At 41.1% G+C, this 26,461-nt stretch overlaps 1 protein-coding gene across 5 annotated transcripts; it reads left to right on the forward strand.

Annotated features, from left to right (window-relative positions):
- The first annotated feature begins 271 nt into the window (after nucleotides 1–271).
- LOC105278415 lies at nucleotides 272–26,239 on the forward strand. 5 transcript variants are annotated; one of them, XM_026973115.1, is made up of 12 exons: nucleotides 272–1,544; nucleotides 1,653–1,976; nucleotides 2,107–2,556; nucleotides 2,639–2,813; nucleotides 2,887–3,105; nucleotides 3,204–3,631; nucleotides 3,856–4,044; nucleotides 4,132–4,241; nucleotides 20,551–20,837; nucleotides 23,236–23,553; nucleotides 24,144–24,293; nucleotides 24,547–26,239. In XM_026973115.1, exons 2-12 carry the CDS (start codon nucleotides 1,702–1,704, stop codon nucleotides 24,799–24,801), a joined length of 2,856 nt encoding a protein of 951 aa, XP_026828916.1. In that variant the 5' UTR covers nucleotides 272–1,544; nucleotides 1,653–1,701; the 3' UTR covers nucleotides 24,802–26,239. The 5 variants fall into 5 exon arrangements, with proteins under 5 accessions (XP_026828916.1, XP_011335787.1, XP_011335786.1 ...); XM_011337485.3 differs by having other exon boundaries at nucleotides 272–1,291; nucleotides 1,613–1,976; XM_011337484.3 differs by having other exon boundaries at nucleotides 272–1,291.
- The last annotated feature ends 222 nt before the right edge of the window (nucleotides 26,240–26,461 follow it).

The raw sequence follows: 26,461 nt of genomic DNA on the forward strand, positions 1-26,461 counted from the left end.
ATTGTGTCTTTTCTATGGTTCTTCTATGCACTTTTTGTAATTTTGTATTCTGCTTATTTTAATTTGCAATGCACAACTTCTACTTATTTATTTATTATATTCCTTTTTGCATTTATGACAAGACTGATGTAAAAAATTTATTATTATATATATATATATTAGATTTTTATTATAATATAAAACTCTTACTAATAATTAATTTAAATTACGAGTTTAAGTTTTTAATAAAAATCATAAATATCAAAAAGTTTATTATAAATGCATTAATATTTATTTATTATAAAAAATTACTATAAAACTAATAAGAATACCGAGTTTATAATAAAATTTGATATTATTATAGTTTCTTGTTCCATTATTTTGGATTTCATTAATACATAATATAAAATTCACTTGCGCCTCATCTCTTAGAATTGATTCAAAGAGCTTTAAAATTTAATATAAGAAAAAGAAGAAACAAACTCGTTTCATTCCATTTAATTTTAGTCATACCATGCATCATTTATATTTGAATTTAAATTAAATTTGAATACTAGATGGCGCAAAATATTGTTATATTTGAAGTTATAATGCTAATTTGCAATTTAGTTGTAAATTTAAATTTGGATTTAATTTTGTAGCTAACTTTATTCTGTTTTCCTATTTATTTTTATAATCAAAACAGCACAAACTTTGTTCAGATTAGGTTAGTACTGACATAATTGTACGTCATGTACGTTTCTCTCTTTCTGTACTTTAGTCCAAAGTTTACTTTTCTAGTCTCTTGTTTATATCAATTTACTTATTGTTAATATATAAATTATATAAAAGGAGTATCATATTGTTAGAAGTATATATACATATGTAAAATAATATAACTAAAATATAAATTTTATTTCAATGAACGTATTGGAATTTGAAAGAACATTGTACGACAGAGGCAGCAGAAGAGAGAAAGGATTTGAGGTTAACCTTTATTTTTTGACTCTTGAATAAGAAATTATGTGACATTTAGCATATAAAAATTGTACAGATATTTAAGAAAATATATTGTCTTATTCCATTTACCTATCACTTTCGTGCTAATGAGACTGTCGTAATGTTGGATATACTAGCGCTTCTTTTTAGGTTATGTGTGCAGTGCGAGTTGCTTATCGCATTACGCTTTGCTAGGAGTTTAGTTTGTTATAAAATAATTTTAAAAACTACATATTTATACACGTATGATATTGAAATAGTTATGTTATTCTTATCGAGAATTGTATTATTGACACCATCGAAGAGAGATACACTTTCACTACCTGTTATAACGGTATTATTATTAAAAACTATAAAACATATTTATGTATTTTTGCAATGTGCTCTTTCTCTATTCAAATATCGATTCTGCGAGAAAAAAGCTCTTCACAATTTATAAATACACATCAAGCTTCATGAAAGCTTTGTACTTGTTGAATCAGTTGAAACTGAAACTTAATCACTGGCTGGCTATCATTCATTCTATGTGTATGATAACTGTCAGTGGTACCCGCCATTATCAAGTGATAACTGTATCGCTAGATTAGGTAATTGACATACTAGGTTAACCACAAAGTAGCGTTGTTATCAAACCCAGATTTTTTTTCTCAAATAGATTATCAAGCTGTGCATGTTTTCCGGTGATATCTATACAGGAAGAAGATCAGCGCACCAGTGCATTGTTGAAGCAACTGGAGCACAACAATGGAATACAGCAGTTCGTCAGAAGAGTCAGAGATGGCAAGCAGCCTCGAACCCCTAGTATCGGCGCCTTTTAAGACACTATCAGAACTATATGATGCGTTAGATGTTGGACTGATGATAGACTTCCCATCGTCTGCCAAGTGGCTGAGGGAGTCAGCGGATTATGCGTACCGAGGTTCGGATATCAACAAGGAATTTCCTAGGAAACTAGACAGACTGGTGCAACCCAGGACACTAGTCTGCCATGACATGAAAGGCGGTTATCTCGAAGACAGGTAATTTTACAGTGTCTTATGTAGTTCACATAAATGTAGAGAGACAGATCCAAGTTATAACGTGAATCAAGACGTATGAATTTCGATCGCTGATAAAACCACTTGATCATCTTCGTTTTGCGTTCAACAGATTCTTACGGGGCTCTACGTCTCACGACTCCTACGTATTTTATCACTGGAACGTCATCGACACATTCGTCTACTTCAGTCATCACTTTGTGACAATCCCACCAGTAGGATGGATCAACGCGGCTCATAGTCACGGTGTAAAAGTGTTGGGCACCGTCATTACGGAAGGAAACAACGATACGTGGGACGTGATACTCGAGTCGCAGGAGAGCCTAAGAAGGTTCGCAGATGCTCTGGTGCTGATCGCTAAGTGCTATCAATTCGAGGGTTGGTTGTTGAACGTGGAGAATACCATCAAGCGCGAGGACGTTGACAATCTAGTGATTTTCATGACGTATCTAACGGAGCGCAGTCATATAGAGCTCGGCGTGGTCTCCGAGATTATCTGGTACGACAGCGTGATCAATTCGGGCGAGCTGAGCTGGCAGAACGAGCTCAACGACAAAAATAAGTAATATTTCTCATTTCGTTTTTACGGAAAGAAGAGTTCTCGCCTCTCCTGCAGCATGATTTGACGATCATTTCTATTTCAGAGAGTTTTACTTGGCCTGCGACGGTATATTCTTAAATTACAACTGGACCGAGTCACGGCTGATCAACAGTCACAAATATTCACTGGAAATAGATTGCGGCGTTACGAACATCTACGTGGGACTGGATGTTTGGGGCAGAGGGTGTCCGGGTGGAGGAGGACTCAACTCCGCATACGTAATTATTTTGTCACTGCTTGCATTTGCAGCGAGGGATGATTGTAAAAGATAAATAAATTTTTATTATCGAGGCGATGAATTTGATACGGAAACATGGACTGTCCGTGGCTATCTTTGCACCCGGCTGGACGCACGAGCACTTTGGACCGAGTACTTTTCGCGTATTGGAGGATTTATTTTGGGCGCAGCTTTTCCCCTACCTGTACGTGCACGTACCGATTTACGAGGACGAGACATTTAAGACATCCTTTTGTCGAGGCGCTGGTCCCTGCTATTATTATAACGGCGAGGTAAAGTTAAATAAGACGTATAAAAAATATTTAGTCTGACACTTGAAAGACAGTTGAAAATTGTCATTGATCGCTACGCATCTGTTTTCTATTTTCAGGAGCACTTTAATCTGCGTGAGATAAACGGCGAGGGTACGTACGGGAAGAAGGCATTCTACAATTTGCGCGTACAGCAACCGCAGCTGTCGGTTCCCGTGCCGCATTTGCAATTCACGCGATCCATCCAACGAGCCATCATTGATAACAATAAAGATAGCAAGGACAAAATTAATAGAGATCGTGATGCAGATGATGATGGTGGTAACGACAAGGCTGACAAAGATAAGGAAGCTAAGAAGCCGGAGACGCGGGTAGAACACGTCTATGAAAATAGCAGGAGCACCGTGCGGATACGCAGCAACGTCATCAGCTTCGAGAACAAATTATCCGCGCCCGACGACAATACTTTCGAGTTCTGCGATATATTTTCGTTCGAAGGTGGTGGATGCTTGAAATTGGTCACCAGAAATCCCAGATCGTATCATAGGTAAGACGATGTTTCTCGTGCATTATTCTGTCAGCGATAGAGACTGCGACGTCATTTCGTGAGAAAGATTGTCACGTTATTATTACTTGAATACTTGTATGTTTGAATTATATTTATTAAAATATATTAAATATTATTATATGTAATAAATATTAAAATATAAGATATATATTATTCACTGATTATAATATATCAACTAACGCGCGCGATTGCTATCATTACAGATTGTTCTTCATACACTTTAGTAGTCGGCAATTCATTCAGGCAACGATCATCTACGCGAGATCCGAGAGCAACCCATCAAACGAATCTGAAAATTCTCCCATTCTAGTTCTAGGCAGCAATGGCCTTCTGAAATGGATTCTACCTTTTTCTACCGATTTCGTCAGGTTGAACGACAAATGGAAAAAATGGTAAAACATTTAACGAATCAACAAAATAAAATTAACTTGGACGACAGTCCAAGAGTTTCGATAATTAATATCGCATTTTTCTTACAGCGTCTATTTGACGGACCTGAAAACAGTGGACCAGATTGGCGTGTCATTTCAAAGGCAGTGTGAGGGCTACCTGGGTAGTATCACTTTGGAGAAGAGAGAACACATTCACGGTGAGTAAGACTTTTTGAACTTTCGGTATCGTCAAAAGTTTCATAGGACAGCGAAATGGATAGCAAAGGTGGTCGTCGCGGGCACGGCAGGTGAATTGCGTCACGATAAAAGTGTATCGCAAGGCTTTCGACCGCGCAAAGAACCGTTTCTCGGCGATCACACCCCAGATGCCCTCCTCCTCCTTTTCCTCTTCCGTCTCTTCGTCTCTCGAGCGAGCACGCCGCTCGGGTGAAAGGAACGCCGTTGTTTCACGATAGACCGACCGGCTGGGCCGCGCGATGCCTACGTACGTACGTACGCTCGATCGCTCGACATTCCACCGAGTGGTCAAGTGCGAAATTGCGCTATACGATAACGTTTGTCATGTCGACGATGACGGCGATCACGCCGATCACGCCACCGAAGAAAACGAGATTACTCGCCGCTTGTTCCCGAGCGGCTCGCGATCGCGCGTTTGTCGGCGCGTTTCAATGGCAAAACGTAGCGTTCCTAACGATCCCCCGAGCGGCTCGCATTGCTCGAGTGTTAACGCGCCGGCTTCTGTTACAAGGGTATCTGCATTCCTCCATGGACTTACGCGCGAAGCGCGCCCCATTGCCGCGATACAGTGAGGCAGCGGATGCGAATTCCGTTCCGGCGATTTTCGAGACGCGGCGGAATGGTTACACCGCGGGCGTCCCGGCCGCCTCGCGCCGGACTCCCACGTTATAAAATGAACGGTGTACTCGCGGCCAAAGGAGGACACGCACGACCACGCGGATTTCGTAGATCCGCGCGATTGATACGCGCGCGTCGATCGTCGCGTGCAACCTCCTACTGCTGGGAGGAGGATGCGACGTACGTACGTACGTACATGCGTCCGGGATTGCATCCGAGACTCGCCACTTCGAGACTGGGCAATTAAACGTCGCCGACGCTTTCTAATGCTTTGCGCAATGAACAACGTACGTGACAAAGTACGCGCGAGGTGCCTTACCGAGCGCACTTCCTTTGAATTCTTTGCGGTTTCCTCGACCAATTTTCAGCCGTTTCCCTTTTGCGTTGCGGTGAAAACATCACCAGAGTTATTCATCGCAATTTTTTCAATAACCACGAATCTTTAATTGAGACTTAAATTAAAATTTTATTAAAACAAAGCTTTCTTGAAATTAATTGAAAAATATGATTTTATTATAACATTTATTTGTATCTATAAAATCTATTTTTAAAATCTCTTTTTTCTATAATTTAAATTTTAAATTTAACGTGCATACTTTGATATTTTTGTAAAGGAAAAGTTGATAAAAAGATGCGTGATCTAAAAGAAATAAATTAATTTCATGGATCGTAAAGTCGCTACATCACACGTACCACTACCGTGTAAGAGAATTCAGTCCGGACGATTAAAAATTTCTTGAATGTAATAATTTCAACAAGCCCTACTTAAACCAACGACACTTTAACTGATATAATAATAATAAGCCATAGGATTAGATAAACTTACAGTGACGGATATGTTCGATTAATGATAATAACATGTTTGTTAGATAATATTCATGCGGCTAATTTGTAGAGTGGACGATCAAGTCGCAATTGGAGCGCGTTACACGTGTCCGCCTGTGTCATAATGTGCGATTTGTAACCGGAGAATGCGACGGGTTCATTGATATTCCTGCAGTTATTGGGTCAATTTTTCGCGGCACGTCCAACGGTGTACTTTGCATTACAAACCATACACTACCAATATTCAATCTTCATCGTTTCGCTCGTTAATTGCGTCAAGCGCTCTTGTATCGCACTCGAGCACTTTCCCTCCGTGAATTTGACACGCTAAACAAACGCTACTATTGAATCGCTGATCTCTCTCTCATCTCTCACGAAAGTTACTGCGTTTTGCAACACGTCCCGTTTTCGCGCATTATGTGCATCGTACATAAGCTTTATTTCTTAATTTAATTGTATTTAAAGAAACTTGATAGCATTTGGAATTTAATATCGGCAATATCAGCCTTTTCGCTCCTAACGTTAACTGTAGTAATTGTCCATCAAATGGCCCATAAATTAAATATATTGAAATAAATATTATTTTAGAGGGAATTCCGTTTCGTTTTTATGATTGGAAAGTTATATCTTTGGTATAATAAATTGAAAAGCGGAATAAGTGAACGTGATTCTATATAACTGCGTAATTCTATGATCTCTATTTAGCCGACGCTGTCGTTGGAATTAAATTTTTAATTCTCGTTTAAATTTTATACACGAACAGGGAATATACAAAATATAGCTTTAATCCAATCAGAATCGAAGTTCTTCACGAAAATTATCGAACTATGAGACGTTATTAAATGTCCCGTTAAATTTCCTTATAACAGTATTCTAACAATTCATGGCGTAACGATCTTGATTGTTCAGTTATGGTAATCGACGGTCCAAGCAGCGTAGGAATCGCCACAGTGGGATGTCGTTAGAAAACTTTATACATTGAGATAATAAACGTTAGTATGTCGAGTGCGTCGTTAGAATTTGCAATGTTCTTATCCGATTTCGCAACAGCCTTCCTCGCATCATGGTATTCTGTGGATGTTCTTTCTCGCGGAGGCCGACCGTTCATATTTATAAGGTAAGATCGATGACACCTCGTTTCTGCATTTTTAATCGAACGAAGCGGTGGGTGTTGACTCTCGGTACGTTGACACAGAAATTCCTCGATAGCGTCTCTCCGTAGATTATCAGTTTTACTGCAAGTTGTCTTATACCAAGAATGTATAATTATTATATTCATATTCCCAATTAAAGGTTCTGCCGTAACGTTAAAGTTAAATCGCCGAATAAAACCCAAGATTCTATTTGCTCATTTAGCTTTAATATCATATGAATATACTTATATAACTGAAGAAATAAGATAAATTCTCAGCTATCGAATGATCTAATCATCACGAATTGGAACGGTGTTATATGAATTAGTTATACAATTTAATTTACTTAAAATTATTTTTATAATTTAATATTACTTTTTAAGTCGAACGAGAATAGTTTCCTAAAGTCTTTACTAAATTTAATATTGCATGTTGAATGTATCATTTCCTAACATTAATATAGTTATTACATCGCGAGTATATTACCGAAACAATCAATGAATCGTTAAGCAATCATTTCACAATGAGAAACGTGTCGGAATGTCGGGAATTGGACGAAATAAAAAAAGATGACAAACTTGATGGTGCATGACAGGAAAATACACTTTCGTTATAATCGCAGCTCAACAGCCTCTTCTCTCTCTCTTTTTTTATCTTTCTCTGTTTTTCTCTTTTTTTGCCAGTAATTCTTCAGCTTTATAATCACCAAATCTTCGGAGAGTAGAAGGGCAAACTATATTGCGGTCAAGTAACGTTCCTAGCTTTGAGCATTTGTATTTTCACCAAGTTTCCATCGATATCTCTGCCGAAAGTAAAACGTGTTCGATTCGTGCGTGCCTTGGAATCTTCTTTCCGTATCAGCTTAATCGTTGTCACGTGTGATAAACGACGTCGAGAGGAGAGGAAGAAGAAAATCCCATCGGGATTCATTCGCGACCATCGTTTTCGATAAATTAATCCGGACACCATGGTGTCGCTTGCAAGCGAGGACTGGCCTCCGTCAGATAAGATAGCGCGTGAGAAATGTTTCATTATACAAATTTTTCTTTCCTCTCGCCCTCCTCGCAGCATCCTTGAGCGAATTGAGATTTATACTTGACTCAAAACGCGTCGTGTGACAATCTCGCCTTTGAAAAACGTGGCACGCGTGTAATTACGATGAGATACGCGAGGCCACATCCATACCCAATCCAATTCCAGCCCCGTGGCAGATTTCTTGTAAACAGAATGTCAATCTGATGCGTAATCAGAGATTTTAGCAGGACTTTTTATATTACGCGTTTGTACGAGGGAAACCTACTTTTTAATTTTTAACATTTTTATCTAGACTTGACATTAATTATATAACTAGCGGTAAAGCACAATAATGCACGTCGTTTTATTTATATTTAGCACAGCGTGAATAACGTTCTGCCAATCGATCATTGCGGCGTATCATGCATGAATTCCTCGGAGAATACATCGCGCGATGGCGTAACGAAATCCGGGACATCGGATTCAATTAAATTTCGCGAATTATTTACGAGGGGGTGAAGCGAGCGTGACGTTTCCGCCGATTATCCGGTGCGCACCGTTTACCCCGTTCCGCGAAAAAGAATATTATTCACGCTGTATTGCGCAGCGCGCGCGTTATTTTTACCGGTACCAGTTTCGATAGCTTTTTGAGGCCTCGCTTGATGACTCGGTCCTAAGTGGTCCTCCAGGCGAGTTACGTAAGCGGAACATTACCCGCGTCTCTTAATTTATCACCGGAATCACTCAGCCGGTCGCACGAGGCAGGTAGATTCGTCGCTTCGAGCTACATGTACTGTTAGTTTAATACCAGCCTTTCGCCTTTAGCCAGTATTAGAGCTACAATTAAAATTATAGGCGTAGATTGCGGGAATTTATCTGTACAATTATTTTCTCTAGTTAACGTTGTACAGGAAACTCATTGTTGCTCCTCTCGCTTGAAGCCTTTCGCTATAACAGCGTCAGCGAAATTGCGATTACAGAATATGCCATTGCAGACTAACTTTAATTACGCTAGTATTACGCTCTGGGCGATAGAATCTTGTTGTAAATTTATTGTTTTCTGTTTTATTATGTTGACCCTTTGGCTTACAATAACAGATGACACTTGTGCTACAGATTAGAGACCAAAACTGAAAAACATCGCTGTGATTTGTAATTATCGTAAACTAATATTAAATCTATTTTAATATCTATTTGATCTATGCTAAAGAGATTTTTATCGATTTTCTTTAAATTTTATATGACATGAACATGTTACGATTAATTTTGATAATCCAGTTGATCGCCAGTAAAATTGCGTTCGGCGCGATTGGATCTGTTAATAATTATTATATTATACATTTATCTCTAAAACTCTCGAAAATATCCGTGATTCGTGATAGCGTAATTTACACATTTCGCTGTTCGCGGGAGAACTCAGCGAGATCCATTGGTGCATGAAGAGATCGCGGGTTTCTCAAACGGCCACGGTGTGCCCATGGGAAAGGTCGGATTATTTCATCCTTGAAGAATGCGTGGTCGCGCGAACAATTGCTCAACCGCCGCACGATAAGGCGCACGTCGCGCGATTTCTAGATGATGTTTCGTCGGATTTCCCAGCGACCGCTTGCGTTTTCTAACTTTCTTCGGCGACGTGCCGCGTAAGGTCAACTCGCAAAAAAATAGGAAAGAAGATGAGAGACGAGAAAAACGGACAATCGTGCACTCAACTTTCGCCGGTATCATCGTCGTCCGCGGAGCACATCGCGAGGATTATACGGAAACATTCGTCTTCGAGACGCGCTAATACCAGCCCCCTCGCGGTTCTGTGCCCTGGAGAAAACTTTATCATTACCTTGATGCCTGCGCGTGCACTAATGCACTGTTAGAAGAATGATGATATGTGAGCACAAAACAAAAAGTGCAATTATTCAAGTAAAATCATGTAGAGCAAACGAATATATATGTATACATATGAATGCATATATATACGTACAAATACTCTATTATATCTTTTACTTGAGTATAAGGTATACGTAATAAAAATAGAGGAGTTGGAAAGAGAAAGGTATATTATCTACGAACAAGCATCAGTAAGTGAGGAATTTATTTACAAGCAACAAGGTTTTGTTTGAATAAAAATAATACGTGTTCGAGAGATGGAGGAGATGGAATCTATCTTAAAGAAAGTCGTGATTATCTTTTCCTCTCACGACGAGTGATCAACGAATTAAGATAATTCGGTGTTATCAATAAACGGGCTTTTTGAGTACGGAAAAAGGAGGAGCATTTCTGTGACAAAATCAAATTGCTGATCGAGGTAAACTGAACATCAAAAACTTTCTCTTCACGGAATGTATCGCGTGTGTACATTGTATGTAAAATGCAAGTAGGCAAGAAATGCATGCGCGGAGAGAAATTGATTTTGCAGTGATATTTGCCATACTTTCTGTGAGTGTATATGGGACATGTCTTTAAATGCACTCATTTCGAATGAATCGCGGATCTTCTCGCCAATTTTTATTTGCGGAAAATGTTGAAAGCGAATCATTATTTAGCGCTATCTTTCGATTTTCTACATTACGTATCTACGTAAGTCACATTAATTCGATTAAAGTGCACGCGCGGAGAGAAATTAATTTTGCGATGATATTTGCTGTACTTTTTACGATCGTATGCGAAATATTTCTGTTAGTATTTATTTCGAATGAATCGCGGAACGTTTTGCAAATTTTTATTTACTGAGAATGTTGAAGACGATTATTATTTACTCGATTTTCAATATTATGTATCTCACAACTTTCATTTTCAATTACTTATATACATAAATTGCTTCGATATTATCAGACTCTGCCAAATCGACTCAAGGTTGATCCTCGCTTGAAAACAAGTATACTCACGGAGAAATACCGTGCATGTTGTGTAGGGTAATAATCCGCAAATATAGGTGAGCGAAAGTTATCGCTGTAAATATTTTTTTTATAGACGAACATTACTCCAATCGCGATGAAAGTCGCAATAAAAATCGCGGAAGGCGCGTGTTTGCCGGATTTTTGCAGCGCGGTACGCCGCAACCGCGTTTGTTCCTTCTTTTCAATCGGGCGATCGGCAGGTGGTATTCGAGAGAGCAATCAAAAAAACATTTCCCGCGGGGATTATCAGCTCCGGGGGAGGGATATAATTGGCGATCGCCAGTAATCCCTTTCGGCGACGATGAGAAGAGTTCCTTCGTTGGTTTAATGGCAAGTTTCCCTCGCGCTCTCGCGATTCTCACGTAATTATGCGCGCGATTACACGGATGCGAATAATTGTTGCTCGCGAGAGAATAAAAGCACATTCACTCAATCGTTCGGTGCACACTGTCGCTTTCTGCAGTGTGCAATTATCGCGAAGACGATGCGTATTTTGTTGTCTCGAACTTTATTACCATCGCGCAGTGTAATATAATGATACAACGGAGATCATTTAGGATCAAGATAATCTCGGTTGCAATTTTATCCGCGCGCTCTCTCGATTTTGTGACCTACCGGTCCTGAAATGATCTTGCTTTCGTTTTTTTTCTCTTTTTGTTGTCTCGGTCAGATCGCTCTCTTTCGGTTTCTAGTTAAGTCATAGAGCTACTACTCTCAGCTACGAGTGTTCACGTGTACGCTCTTCACGCGACGCGAATACATGCATACGCAAATCGTTAAAAAAGGAAAGTCTCAATGTCGGATACAGGAATTTCGTCATGAGGAAGAGAACAGAGACCGATTGATTGATCATCGCCGTCGCCACTCTCATCGACACCTGTTCTCGGTGATTAGCCGGCAAAAAAGCGACGTGACTGATCGTGTCGCGGGACTTTCGCCACGTCGGATAGCGATCGCAGTTTCGTCTACGCAGAACTGCTATCCTCCGGACAAATGGACCATTTCTGAAGACAATTTGCGGAAACGACAGTGCCCGATTGGCGACGGCTGCTGCTGCTGCTGTTGCGGCGGCGGCGGCGATACCAGAGCCCGGCCTTCTCTCGCGTCTCTCCCGCATTTCTCCGGTGGATGCCGTTTTAGAAAGGCGGTAGAGAAACCTCTAGAAGCGCGTACCGAGACCTCATCTCGCGAGAGCAGTCGTGTACCGTGCTATCGAGTTTACACGCTTATTTTCGCGTGTCTCGAATACCATCGCGCGCCGAGGAAGCAGTAAAAAAGGCAACGAAGAGAAAATGAGCCATTAGAAGGCCGATTTTTGTCGCTCGCGCTTCGCGGTTTGTCTGATCGTAAACTTCTTCCATCGCTTGGAGAACATAACGTTCGAGCGGGCGTCGCGAATATCGGCATTCGCTAAAAAAAATCGAGAGAGGATGATGGAAGAGGAGAGGTGATGGAGTAGACGAATATTAAATCCTCATTGCGTGCGATGAGGCTTTCCCAAAATCCGCTCGATGGGGGAAGCTGAAGCGAAGCCGAAGCAGCTGTCTCAGTTGCCTGCGTGACGCGACAACGTGGATAATTCCGCCCGTTTAGCCGTTTAACGATCCCTTTCTCCATTTGCTCCGGTTGTATCACGCGCCGCCGAGAGTTGGTCGATTTTCCGCAATGGTGAAGATATCAGCGCCAGACGATTAGCGCGAGCGCGAGACACGCGCGCGGAAGAGACGAGCACGCGGCGTTACGTTTATCCGTAATTATATGAAATTATCCAAATTGAAATTGATGGCACCGCGCGCGACGACACTCGGAAACGATAAATTATTCATCGCGCCGGTCATCGTTACGTTACGGGTTCGGAACGTTAGAAAGTCGGAAGCGGTGATCGCGTATGATCGAAACGTATGCGTACGGTAATCTCATTAGCCGCGCGCGTTGCGAGCGCAATTCGTTCGCAATTCCGTCGCTGGCGTGGCATAATTTGAATCGCGTCTCGCTCTGACGCAAGTGCATTCTTCGCGCAAAATTAGTTTCGTCGGTATGCATACCGGGGAATCCTCCGGCCTGTAATTCACCGCGTTCTTCATTCGCTTACGTACGTACGTACGTACGTACGTACGCGTGAGAGGAAATAATTACACAGCGGCGAGGTAGTCGCGCGCAAAAGAGGAAATCCTTAAGGCCTGGCTCTCGGCTTGACGTCCCGGAAAATAATTCGCAAATTTTCAGCGAGAACTCTTTTCATCCAAACAGTTCCGTCCCGGAAATGACTCGCTTATTATTTTCTCAATAGTCGCAAAAAAAGAGAAAGGAAGAGAACTCTTTCCTTCCACATTCGACGCACTGTTTCTTCGATTTTAAATTCGTTGAAATAACTAAAAGTGAAATAGAATTATTATAAATCGAGCACGGGGGAATAAACAAAGTACAAAACTGAACAAAGTATCGTAATTTTTTCCCATTTGGGGAATTCTTTCTTTTTTTACATTTTTCGTTTACCGCGAAGGCCACGAGCGAAGCGCAAGCGCTCGTGCACGCATCGTGAATATCGCGCGCGCTCGCGCGCGCGTTAACGGTCTTCGTACGGCACTGTATACGGCGAGCTCTTACCGTATGTAGTACGTACTTACATAGAGGTAATGGCCGGGCTAGTGCGCGGTTACATGCGGACAGGAGCGGACGTTTCAGCGACGCGCACCTGCGGGGAGGTACCCGGGTACCGTAAAGAGGCGCGCGCGATTAACTTTTCAGCGTGTCGGACCGCGACCAGCTCCGCGGCGGCCCGGCGCGTGCATCCCGTGCGCATACGCATTAGCGAGCGCGCACATCCCGGCAGGATGCGCCGGGATGCGCACGGAACCTCGACGAGGGGAAATCGAGTCGCGCGAGGATTTTCACGGTTTCGTATGCAAAACCGAACGAAGCGGCTGCATCTGATAGCGACGATAGAATAAACCGCGCTTTCGCGTCTTCTAAGATGAGCCGGATTTTCTCCTCCGATCGTAGCGATTTCAAGTAGTTTAGAAAAACCTAATGCGATACTAATACCGGGCAATCTAACCGATCATCCTGTATTCCTTTTTTGCACGGTGTTACAAGCGCGCGCGTGTACGCGCGCGGGACGTCTTATTCTCGCTGAGCGGATGCTCGAGTTGAACGCTAAAACTCGTCTTGAATTCCGAAGTCAACTTCATTTGGTCGACTTCTTCTTCTTCTTCTTCTTTTTCTTCTTGGCTGGAAACGTCGAAGGAGGTCATCGTTCATCGCGGTGTTGAGAAATCGCCTGATTTAATTAGACTCGATTATAACTCCAGCGTTCCGCGGCGTTTTATTTGTCTTCCGAGTGCGAGAACTCGCGAGGTTTCTCGCGGAGTGCGCGCGGGCGGCGCGCACACGTGAGTTCGCGTGTGTGCAGCAGCCTGTCTCTTTCTCGCGGCGCGGAGATATGCTCCGTCTGGAAGGTTACTGCAGGAGGCTCATCGGGGTGTGTGCGCACTCGGTGCGTGAAGGAAACTTATTAGCCGGGCAGCCGCAGAAAAAGAACACGGATACGCGCTGACTGCACCTCGCATTAAGCTAACGACTGCGAGCAGCGACGTGCGAGAAAAACGCCGGCTCCTCCGACTTTCATCTCCGAATCACTTATCTCGATTATCTCTACCCTCTTCGACGCTAGTCCTCGCGATTAACGTCTAGTCTCGCGGATAACGCGATCGCGAAATTTATCGTCACTGTTTCAGACATACTGAAGCGTCCTCCTTATTATCAGGATTTCCTTGCGTGCGCGAAGAGCGTCACGCAAATAACACTGGGAAGATAAGAAAGAAGTCATTAATTCAATATTGCTATTTCAATTGCACGTTCTCCAGGCTATTATTATTAGGTGTACAAATTAATTCGGTGCCGTGTTTTAGAAATTGAGCCTTTTTTCGGGAAAGGATTTGTCAGCTGCCTGATGGAGAAAAGTAATCAGAAAATGATGGCGAATATTTCGAAGATTGACATGTTTATTATTGTTTTGTAATAAAGACTCAATTTCTTCAGAGAAAGCACCGAATTAATTTGTACTTAATTTGTAATTAATTAATTTGTTAATAGATGAGCAAGTTGTTTTGTGGTTGAGACAGAGATTACTCATGCGAAGCAGATGCATCTTTGCCTCAAAATGGACGTTTCTGCTGCTTCGTTCTCCGGCTCGTCTCACTTTTATTCGTACGATTCATCGGCCGTTATACGCCTCTCATGATGCCATCGTGTTAATCCCGCATCAACGGAATTCGTAATAAAAGAGCAGTTTTCGAGGCTTGATCTCGAGTAACCCCGCCGTGCTCGGTAAATTACAGCGCGCGCGAACGCAAGAATAACTGCATTTTAATACGCGCTTCGCGGTTAAGGAACCATGAGAAATAGCCAGGAAAGGAAGGAGAGCGAGGATACGTTATAACTGACTCCGAAAAAAATTAATGTTCCACCGCGCATTCCATGCGGCGAAATACGTGTGATTTAACGTACATATTTGCGTTTCGCCGTGTCTGTCGCGGATCCGTCCAGATGCTGGACGTTTGAAGTCTTGTTCCGGTATCGAGTAACTCCGTCTGTTAACTTCTGACGAGAGTTTATTACTAGAGAACACGGTACGTTTCGCAATCAATAGCTGAATAATTCATTTTACACGAGAAAGTTAAATCGTGTCGAATAAAATTTGTGGAATAAAATTTCTTGAAAATTATACAAGCTTAGAATAGAAGACAAACATGAACAATTTTCCAACTTCCAGATCGGATCTTTAATGGAGCTTTGAATCAAAGAATCTTGTTTAGATCAGAAAAGTTTCTTCAACTGAAAAATTTTATTTCGCATTTTCCTCACACTTTTTCACTTACACTCGCATATGGATCTACATGGTGAGCGTAAATAACAGATTGGTATGCCGCACAATTCTGATTGTCGAACTGTAAGGTCTTGTCTATACTCAACTACAGAGAAGCAGCAGGAATGCGATTAATTCTAATGCCAGAGCCAAGCACGTTACGATCGCGTAACCCTCGTGCGAACGTGCAGTTTCCATCGACTTTCCGGTGCCACGTGGGGGGGTGATCGATCTCTCGTGTCAATTTCGCAAATTCCGGTGCGGCGTGGCAAGAAGGCAGGCGGACAGGGAAAAGCAAGCAACCGAGCAAGCAAGCAAGCAAGCGAGTGAGAACGAGAGAGGGAAGCTGCGTGACTGACAAGAGAGAGCGAAAGAGAAAGAAATACAGCAGCAGGTAGGAGCGGCGTACCTGCAACCTACCTGTACCCCTCGACTCCAGTCACCGATCGAACGCTCGACAGATCGGTCGCGGTAGTGGATCATCTGGGGATCGCGATCGCGATCGCGATCGTCTAATCGCCGTTGAACGCGATCGATCGGCCGTCTTTCTCTTCTTTTTTTTTACGTTTTGCTATTTATCAGTGTGGAAGATCACGGGAAAGCACCCGGAAAGAGATCTACAGTGCTAACGCACGCTGCTACGTTAATTCGTGATCTTTGCGCGTATCCGGTAGGTGGACCTTTAATTGAGAAAGTATCGAGATGTGTGTATGTGTGAACAAGGCACCCGCATGCTTGTCTGCTTGTGATCTCCCTTGTGATATGACGATCGTATGTATCAATCATCGATCCATCGCGTGAATCGCGATTCGCGATTTTCCAGCGGCATTCGCCAGTGATCTGACATGATCTTCCATGTATCTCGGAGCGAGAATTGAGACCAGGGTAGAATCTGAACGGTTTGGAATTCGATGGACTGTGCGATATAATTATCTCTGTTTTCAATATATTTTTATGTATTCGGTTGTTAATATAAATTTCCCGGATGACATATAGATTTTCTTGTTATAATATAAATTTTCTTGACTTTTTAATAATTTTTCTTTATTTGACTCGAATGAATAATGCAATATATATTAAAGATATATTATATTTCTGTTTTATTTAAATAAAGAAAAATTGCTAAAAAAACGGAGAATTTATGTTGCAGCTCATTTGTGATTCAGGGAATCTACATTATAACTTAATATTTATAATTTTACAAAATTCACATTATCTCTGTGGTTGTCACGAAAACAATCCAACGCGACGATCGGCGTAAGCGGTTTAGCAAATTTCAGCAAATTAAAGTGAAGTTACTATTGTACCAGTATGAATCTTTGCTCGTATCTTCGCTCGGACAGGGATAGATTGTGATCATAGAAAGGGCAGAGCAAGGCTGAAAAGCATCGCAATGTGCAAAAGATTCCGCGAATACCAGCCCGAGCGCTCCGCTGGAATAACGTAATAACGATCTTCGTCGAGCACTCCAGACGCTCCGAGATGCCTTACAGTCGTAAGAGCGGTCCGTTACGTATGTTTATTCACGAGTGCGAGAAATGAAAGAGTCTCGGCTGAGATGTTCATCATGCTTTAATCACTGTCTTCACGACTAACTTAAACGTTTTTGAGTCTCTCAAGATGAAGTACGTTTTATTTTTATTTTACATCAAGACATTCTTTTTCAAAAGGTTATTTCTGTCTGTTACTCTAAAACTACTTGCCAGAAACTATTTGCGAAATAATTCTGGTAATGTAATATCAGTGTTATTAGCTTTCATTTGCAAAATGCATATTTGCTAAATTAATAATTCTCTAATTTTCTGAGAATCTATAATATCGCAATATTATTGGGATTCTAAGAACATGGCTATTTTATTTTATTACATGGCGTGGCGTATCTTGCTGGATAAATGTAACGATTACGCGCCGAATTGATTAATTGCGACAATAAAAGCGCGATATGTAACGTAATTAATCAGCAAGAAGCGCTTTTTAAGTTTCAATTAGAAACTCTCCTCGTCGGATTCTATCCGTGTCATTAATAAATCCCACCGATGAAATTAATCTATGAATAACAACGTTCCACAAACGAATCTGACCATGACGATCTTGAAACCGGATTCTCCCGATTTAGTGCAGCGACTTACGATCTCGCGGCAATTTGCGACATCGCGGATTATCCCACTCGTTTTACTCCGTTCGATATTTCTTCCGCATACGAGCGACTTGAATATCGTAAGTCGCAAATCGCATTCCTTCACATCGTCACCTCACATTCCCTCCCTTCTGATTAGGTGATTGTCTTAAATAATTTCACCTGTCGATATTATAGTGCCAGTCCAGGAAAATTAACGAATTCTTCTTGTTCATTCGCAATGAAATAAACTGAATTTACATCGGCACGATTTTATTTTATTTTTACTATTTTGTAAAATTATCTTGAAAAGAGAAAATCGTACGCGACATGTAAAAACTCTAGATTGCACGCGATATTACATTTGCCTCGGAATTCCTATCATATGCTCGCGGACGCATTATGGAAATGTGAGCAAACCCATTTCCGATGTTGAAATTTGCTACCTTGTGAAGCAGCAACGGCATTCTTGTTTCATTTCCAGATAATTGCGATGAGGCATACGTAGCCAGGCGGATGAGATACTTCTTTCCAGAGTCTATAGAGTCTGCTGAGGATTCGACGTCGCACGATGAGAATGATTAGCTGCCACAACATTGAAAACTAAGATCACCGAGCAGTTACAATCAATCTATAACACAAAAAGAGACATTAAAGCAACGCGAGATACTTTTACATAATCTTATGCAAGGATTCGAGATTTTTCAAGGATTTTTTCGAGAAAAACGTAATGAACTTGTGAACAGTGACAATCTTCATTTTTATTTGTATTGACAAAATAGACGCGGCACGTGTGACAATCGGATAAATTAGTAAGAGAACCTCGAGGATAACCACCTAGAGAAGTATCCGGCCCGATAATTGCGCAACATCGTGCTATCAAACGTTGTACTTGAACGAAGGAAACGTGGAGATCGGCGGTACTCCACGGAACTATCGCGATCGGATTAATTCAGCGTGACGTAAAAATGCGCCGGCCTGAATGCGAGGCTGAGCTCGGTACGAACGGTATGGGAAAAATCGCGGGAGAATTCTGCAAATCGAGGGCCGGCCAGCGAGATCGTAGTCGCGATTGAGACATTACCAGGTCCACCTTGAGTCTGAAATAAAGGCAAGCAGCAGCATCAAGGAGAGATTACCTGCGGCGGGAGAGGATTGTCTCGAACGACAATCGCGGTGGAAAGCGAGATAATCACAGTTGGCTATGTGCCGTGATTGATCCTGAAGCGGAGCAGAATCATGGAGGATTCGGCGACGATCGCGCTCGACTCCACGGTGAGGAGTCAGAACTCGAGTCACTCGAAGGGCTCGAAGGACTCGGCGAACTCGGAATCGAAGCCGGAGAGTTGCCTGGAGTCCAAGCACTCCAAGGATGTCCTTATTCCCGACAAACAGCAGCAGCAACAGCAGCAGCAGCAACAACGGCAACGACAGCGGCAACAGACACTGAAACGTGGGAAGGATCGACAGGACCTGCACGCAGCTTCCGAGATCAAGGATGATTCGAATCTGCTGATGTTCACGTCCTGTGGACAATTGTTGCTGGGTAAGTGATTGGAGTGTCAAAGCGAAAGAAGCTGAGGAGAAAGAGGGAGAGGAAGAGAGAGCTCTCCGATGGTTTCACCGCCGTTAGCATTGGTTTCCATTGGATGGGGGTCAAGTGGGATAATTGAGACCTTTGGCATATGGGGACAATGCGTTGAGTCGTGGGGCCGCGGGACTCGCGAGTAAGTGGGTTATCAGCGAGGTGATTCGCCAAGCGGATAGTCCATTCACGCCCCCCGGGGCCCTCCAAGTAATAGTCGTTAAATGTCACGTTCAATGACTCCGCGTTTAAAACCGAATGGTTCTTTTACTTGTTCCGTACAGACGTCGATTCTAATTACGCGAGAGCCACGTGAAATCGCTCGAGCCAGATGGATAAAATTCTTCTAGCGTTATAGTAATTATAATTATTAACGAAAAATCATTACGGTGTCCCAGATTGTCCGTGATTCTCTGTTATCAGCGTTTTCCGCGCACGATATACCGTTAACGTAACGTAGCTGTATCATTTCTAAACAAGCGCAATCTGCTTTGGAAATGAAATTTTCTGCGACTAATTAAGAGCCGGCTTCTCACAACGGAATTGTAGGTAATTAAGTGGCGATGCGTCCCGAACGGAAAGGTTCATGCGTGCGTTTCGAGAAATCACGAAACGATTGTCGAATGTATACATAAATCAGAAACCGACGTAAGAGTGAAAACATTTCACTTAGAAAGTTGTACACATGCAACTTATTTTGCACGCTGCTGTTTGCGTCACTACAATTTATTCCGCCTGTGAATCACAAAACGATTGATGACGATCGCGGTCAACTATTGTTTCTGGCCGTTCGATGTCGGCTTTCACACCTGAGATTCCTCGGTAACTAAGCACAGGAATGGAAGCATTATTCACGCAACGTGAGATTTACTAATTAATTAGATTAATTAGATCGGATAGAGTTGGTGAAACGGTCAAGAATACAATTCACGTTATTTGAAACACGAATATTTTCACTGAAATTTGAGAATATTTTTTGCACTCTACTTCTGGTTGCGCTTGAGCTAACAAAAATTCTGAGAAGTAATTAAAATCTAGGTGAAGAACTTGAAATGTAGAAAAGGAAATGTAAAATATACATTTGCATATATGCATAAATGTACAAATAAAATAAATAAAATATACATGTATAACATATAAAATATAATAAAAATATAATTGAACATTTCAGGCAAAAGAAATCATATTGATAGTTTTAAGTCATTTTAAATCATTTTCAGGCGTCGTCCTGGTCGTCTTTGGCGTTCTGGTACTCGTTCATGGTGCTTCCTTGGGCGGTTCCGGTGCAGGACTCTGGGCGGGTGCGGGCGCCCTGGTTGCTGGTGCGCTAGGAGTGGTTGCTACATTGGCAACATCATCCACTAAAACAAATTCTGCATTTTCGTCCGCTCATCTCGCATCCAGCCTGATTGCCCTTGCCCTTTCAAATATGGCTGCCATCACGGCCTTGACAGCAGTCGTCAGGGATTCACAGAGGACACCGGAAGTGTCGCTTCTCACTCTTTCGGTATGTGTCATGTGATTAATATATTCTTCATTCTCAGACGCTCATTTCTTCAGTCAGGAGTGATATCGATTTTCAAATATTTCGCAAGAGAATTGTCAGGTTTATCACTGATAATTTCAGTGTCACGTTCATAATTATCCGACAAGTTTTAAATAAGTCGGGAATCGATTCAGCAACATTGAGTCAAAGTCACCGTAGGAATTAAATGTTGAAGTCGTGACGTAACATCAGGGAAGTACTTCGCGCATAATAGTACTCGGTATCTCGCCTCGAAGTGTCATTATTTCTGAATTACCATCACCTTGATGACGCGAGGACTCGCTTCATGCTGACTATTTCTGCTGCTTGCGCACGCAGGGTGCACGCCGAGCGCACAAACTGTGCACGGATCCGATAAAGATCGAGAGTGCATCCTCGGCCACGGCGCTAATTAACGCGAGTCGACCGCGAAGTTTTATCGCCAATTAACACACGAGCTGCGGGTGACCTCGATTCGCTGCGTCAACGTCGCGCACTTGTGGAGCAGTTTCAAGGAGAAGACGGCAAAAACGTGAAGCCAAAGAGAGCCGAGAAGAGTCGAGGAAAGACAAAAATAAAATCTTGGTTTTACGGATAAAGGGAGAGAAATGCAATGTAATCGGCTTTTAACGATTCAGAATTTCCTCGAGGAAATTCTGAATCTAAATTAAGACGGAAAGATGGTGACCTTGTATTTTGGCCAAATGCCACACGTGTCGATTAGCAACCGGCCGGCCGGATCGGCCTGTTTCGGGCGAGCTGCGGTTCACGCCCGTTGGAACCGTTTGACCGCCAGAGAAAGTTTCCAATGCCAAGGCTAAAACGCGGTCAGCCCGGCACCATGAAATTCCACGGATCGCGATCGCGGAACATGTCGGAAGTTGCAGTGGCCCAACGGTAGCGGCGGTTCATAAACGGGTTCGCGCGAATACCCGCATTAGCGAGGTAACGAACCGTGGTTCCTTCTCAGCTCTGCGAAGCTCTCGGAGGAACATCGTTTGACGGTAATTTCCCTCCGGCGCGGAAAACGCGAGCGATTTCGAACGTTAGACATCTTAATGGAGAGAATATGATAGAATCAAGTCGACAGATTTACAGGCCCAGCTGCTTTCACTCTCTATGCAGATTATTGCGCGAGCGTTGGAAAAGTAGAATTTTGCGGTGTTAACATTTCGTCGGATGAATAATGATAGGATAGGAGAAAAATATAGAAGGATGAATTTCTGAATATGCGAAAATGCATCATGGAGAGTCAGCTTAGAGAGCCGAAGCTTGGTAGAGCTCGTACATATAATCCTGTTTGGTATTTTTATAATATATTTTATTAAAAATTGTCATAAAATAATATAATATAAATAGTATAACTTAATATATAATTTGACATACAGGGTGAGGCACCTAAAACAGGCCACCTAAATATTTCGGCTGTTATTGGTGATAGAAAAAAATGTGTCAGACCAAACTTGCATGGTTTCGAGGGACACATAATTTGTTCTAAATAGTTTTTTATTAGGTGGACGCGTAGAGGTCATATGAAGGTCAACTTCGTTTTTTTAAATGATATGATATGTTTTTTTACGTACTATCTAGTAGAGCGTTTGAAGAGGCGCACATTGATCTACGGGTCAAAATCATTCAAGGTTACTGAAGGCCAACTGCAAGGGAAAATAATTTGCTTTATATTGCCTAGAATTCTCTACTATTAAAAATACTGTAAATTCAGAAATGAAAAAGTTCTAGCCGTTAGAAATTTTTTCTTTTCCGAGAAGTTCTGAGTTGATGATATCATTATTTTTTATATTGCCTAGAGTTCTCTGCTATTGAAAATACCATAAATTCATAAATGAAAAAGTTCTAGCCCTTAGAAATTTTTTCTTTTCCGAGAAGTTCTGAGTTGATGATATAATTATTTTTTATATTGCCTAGAGTTCTCTGCTATTGAAAATACCGTAAACTCAGAAATGAAAAAGTTCTAGCACTTAGAAATTTTAGCCTTCAGTGAACTTTGAATAATTTTTACCCGTAGATCAATGTGCGCATCTTTAAACGCTCTACTAGATGGTACGTAAAAAAACATATCATATCATTTAAAAAAACGAAGTTGACCTTCATATGACCTCTACGCGTCCACCTAATTAAAAACTATTTAGAACAAATTATGTGTCCCTCGAAACCATGCAAGTTTGGTCTGACACATTTTCTTCTATCACCAATAACAGCCGAGATATTCAGGTGGCCTGTTTTAGGTGCCTCACCCTGTATATAAGTGATATAATAATTCATATAATAAAATTGCTAATATTTTATAAAAAGAGAATCTACATAATTATAATAAGATAAAAATATTGCAAAAAGTAATGCGTTTTGACGCACGTTTCAGGATGACGACAGCAACGTGGTGGAGGTGGACGGCGGTCTAGCGGGTTTGTTGGCGAGCATCGGCCTGCTGGTGGCCAGCGTGGCGGAGTTGCTGGTGTCCGGCTACAGCTGCCTGACCTTGACACCGAAGTTGTGCGGCTGCCTCCGCGCGAACGCAGCGGACGAGGTGGCGAGCGACGGCCACCTGAAGACCCGCAACATGGTTCACCAGTGGGTCATCGCGCAGAACCACGTGCCAACCAAGAACCAGCAACCGCCACCGCCGCCAATCTACGTGGTGCAGCCGATGCCGATCCCGATGCATCATCCGATGATCCAGGTAAGGGCCCGACCCGCTCTCCCACGATCTCCAAGAAACTGCGACCTCGCATCGCCACGCGGGGTAGGGGGATAGGTCAGTGACACGCGCGCTAGAAAGTTCAAGCTGAAGAGAAACTCTCCGGCGAGCGAATCGGTTGCGCGCGAATCATTGCGATCCGCGTATCGATGCCTCGTGCATCGGTACGCGGATGAAGGAGATCGCGGAGAGCGCGGCAGGCGTACCGGAAAAAAGTTCGCATCCCAGAAACACGAATACCACGGTATATGACATGTTGCTTGAATTGCGATATTAGAGTGTGATAGAATAATCATGTGAAATCATTTTTAAAGAGGAGAAAAGAGAGAAAAGGAGAATTTGTAAAGAATGCTTGATGAGGAAACTCGATTATTTTATTGTTGTTTGCTGATGATACATATTTATAAATGGTGAAGTGAAATATTAAAATAAAATAAGATATTCGTTAAACAATTAATTGTTTTTAAGATTAGTCTTGGTAACATATATATAATAGCAAACTTTTAAAAAATAGTTTCTAATGCAGAAAAATATTGTACGAGGGTAACTTAATGGATAATGTATGATTACAGCCACCGTATGGTATGCCACCGACGCCCGGCAAGTTTCCGGGAGGATTTGTGCCTGCTGGACCTCTTCCAATTTCCACGCCGACACCATACGGTGCCATGCCCGTGTTACCTCACATACCTCCGTACGCTACGCGACCGCCGTCTCAAATAGTAAGTCCGTGATTGTAAACTCGAAGCGAGTTTACTAAGACTTTACGAAGTTCTATAATTAGATAAAAGCAACAATTAAATAAAAGGCTAAATTGATGAAACAATATAATTTCGATTTATATTCATCACATTGCACATCATCGCATATTTTGCAATTATCAAATAATTATTTTATCTGCATTTTGACATATTTAATACTTTATTTAATCATCTTGGACAATTGTTTATTCTTACCCGACATATTTTATTTCAGTTTCGGGCAAAACACAAACGCCATCCGCTCGCGGATCCGGAGGAGCCGGAAAGGAAGCGGCAAGTCGAGGCTAAGAGTGAATCTTCAAAGAGGGGCTCGCCGACCGGCGAGGATCAGGTGGACTTGGCGCAGACCTATACAGGATTGGACAAGAGAATTTCCGAAGAGTTTATTTCGATTGCGATGGACCCGGATAGAAAATCGAAGGCTTCAAGTCATCATGGTAGCGAGATCGCGGCTACGAAGACTTTTTAATAACTTTCATTCACAATTTTACTAAGAGGAATCGGTGCAAAAATGAGGCATTTAATTGTGATTTCTAAGATTTTTAGGTGTAGAACGTTATTTCTATTTAAAATGGACTGTATTATAGACTCGCGTATTACTTTTGCACGGAATTATTGAATTTTAATGATACTAAACGCTTATCCGTCGAACATAATAGCTCATTATAGTTATCGTAATTATTTTCGAGGTCTGTGAAAGAAAATGTAAAATAGAGGTGCAATATCAAAATGCAGTTACACCATCGAGAGGGGATCCAAGCGCCTATTTATCGTCTAAAGGACGTTGACGTAATGCGAATGTGTCACGAAGTTTTATCTCGGCGTTTAATGTCATTAAGAATGCGAGGAGTGATTATACTCGGTGACTCCTAACTACTAACGAAATGTCAAGTTGTTTATCATATATTGTTAGCGATACAATAAGGACAATAACTCCGTTACTTCGCGATCGACTACTAATCGCGTCGTACCGTTTCTCCCAATCTTGTCGCATTCCATGTATTTAAATAACATTAGGATTAAATAATAAATGTAGTATCAGTAATAAGAAATGACGAGCGTAAGAACTTACAATTTATTTAGCATGTTAACTAAAATAGCTATATGTTCTTCAGAGCATTGCTGTCTCCGACGAAAAGGCCAAGTTCTGAAGTTACCTGATAACTACCTGATACGCGTGCTCAATTTTCTTATTCTGTTACATCTGTTTTTGACAAATTAGAAGACATTATAATTTTTTTTTATTAGCAAAAATGATATTTCTATAATGATAATTTTTATAAAAGTCATCATTTCACACGTCATACGACAGAAAATGAAGATTGAGTTATGTCAGACTAATTTGTTAAGCATACAGATAATATTATTATGTATAATTATAGTATAGATAATATTGTTCTAATCTTTGTTCAAATCTAATGCTTTTTTTATTTGGATTCTAATATCTAAGACGACCTTCTCTTATTAGTTAAAACTGACTATTATGTTGTACAGTCATAGTATATACTTTACTTCTTGTAAACATTTAAGTAAAATTTATATTGACTATGATTCTCATATCTTTCTAGATATAAACTATCATTTTTACATTACAACAAGTAACGTGCAATGTTTGATAATTTTAGAAGGGAAATGTGTAATCAACAAGAGAGAATTTTTAAGTAAAACTTTATTTTATATTATTATATAACAAAAAATATATATATATATTTCTTTTATTATTTATTATTCTATATTTATATTTCCTGCATTATTTTATCTAAATTCTGGAGACTATATTTTATAATATGAGACATAAAACTTATACCAATGCAAATATTTGTTATCATTTAAACTATCTATACTTTTATACAGAGATGAATCATTGATTAAATCCTTAAATAAAATGATTTTGTTGTACAATATAATAAAACTCTAAACCTCCTTTTTATTATATATATTATTAAATAATGTTAATGAAATAATATATTTATAGATGTAAAAGATATTTTAAAATTTCATAAATAGCACATTATAAGTTTTTTTGAATTCTGGCGGCATAAATGCGGTCCACTTGGCGCTACAAATGCTTCGAAAACACTCCCTATCCTTCTTTTCATTTAAAAGAAGGAAAGGGATAGAAAGTGTTT

Source organism: Ooceraea biroi, chromosome 10, assembly GCF_003672135.1.
Source record: "Ooceraea biroi isolate clonal line C1 chromosome 10, Obir_v5.4, whole genome shotgun sequence".
Taxonomy (NCBI): Eukaryota; Metazoa; Arthropoda; class Insecta; order Hymenoptera; family Formicidae; genus Ooceraea; species Ooceraea biroi.

Bases quoted from the DNA above. Each gene is read 5' to 3' on its own strand.
- LOC105278415 (XM_026973115.1), top strand. From the start codon at position 1,702: ATGGAATACAGCAGTTCGTCAGAAGAGTCAGAGATGGCAAGCAGCCTC. The intron at 23,554-24,143 runs GTAAGGGCCCGA...GTATGATTACAG, and splicing joins TGCATCATCCGATGATCCAG to CCACCGTATGGTATGCCACC. The intron at 24,294-24,546 runs GTAAGTCCGTGA...ATTTTATTTCAG, and splicing joins CGCGACCGCCGTCTCAAATA to TTTCGGGCAAAACACAAACG.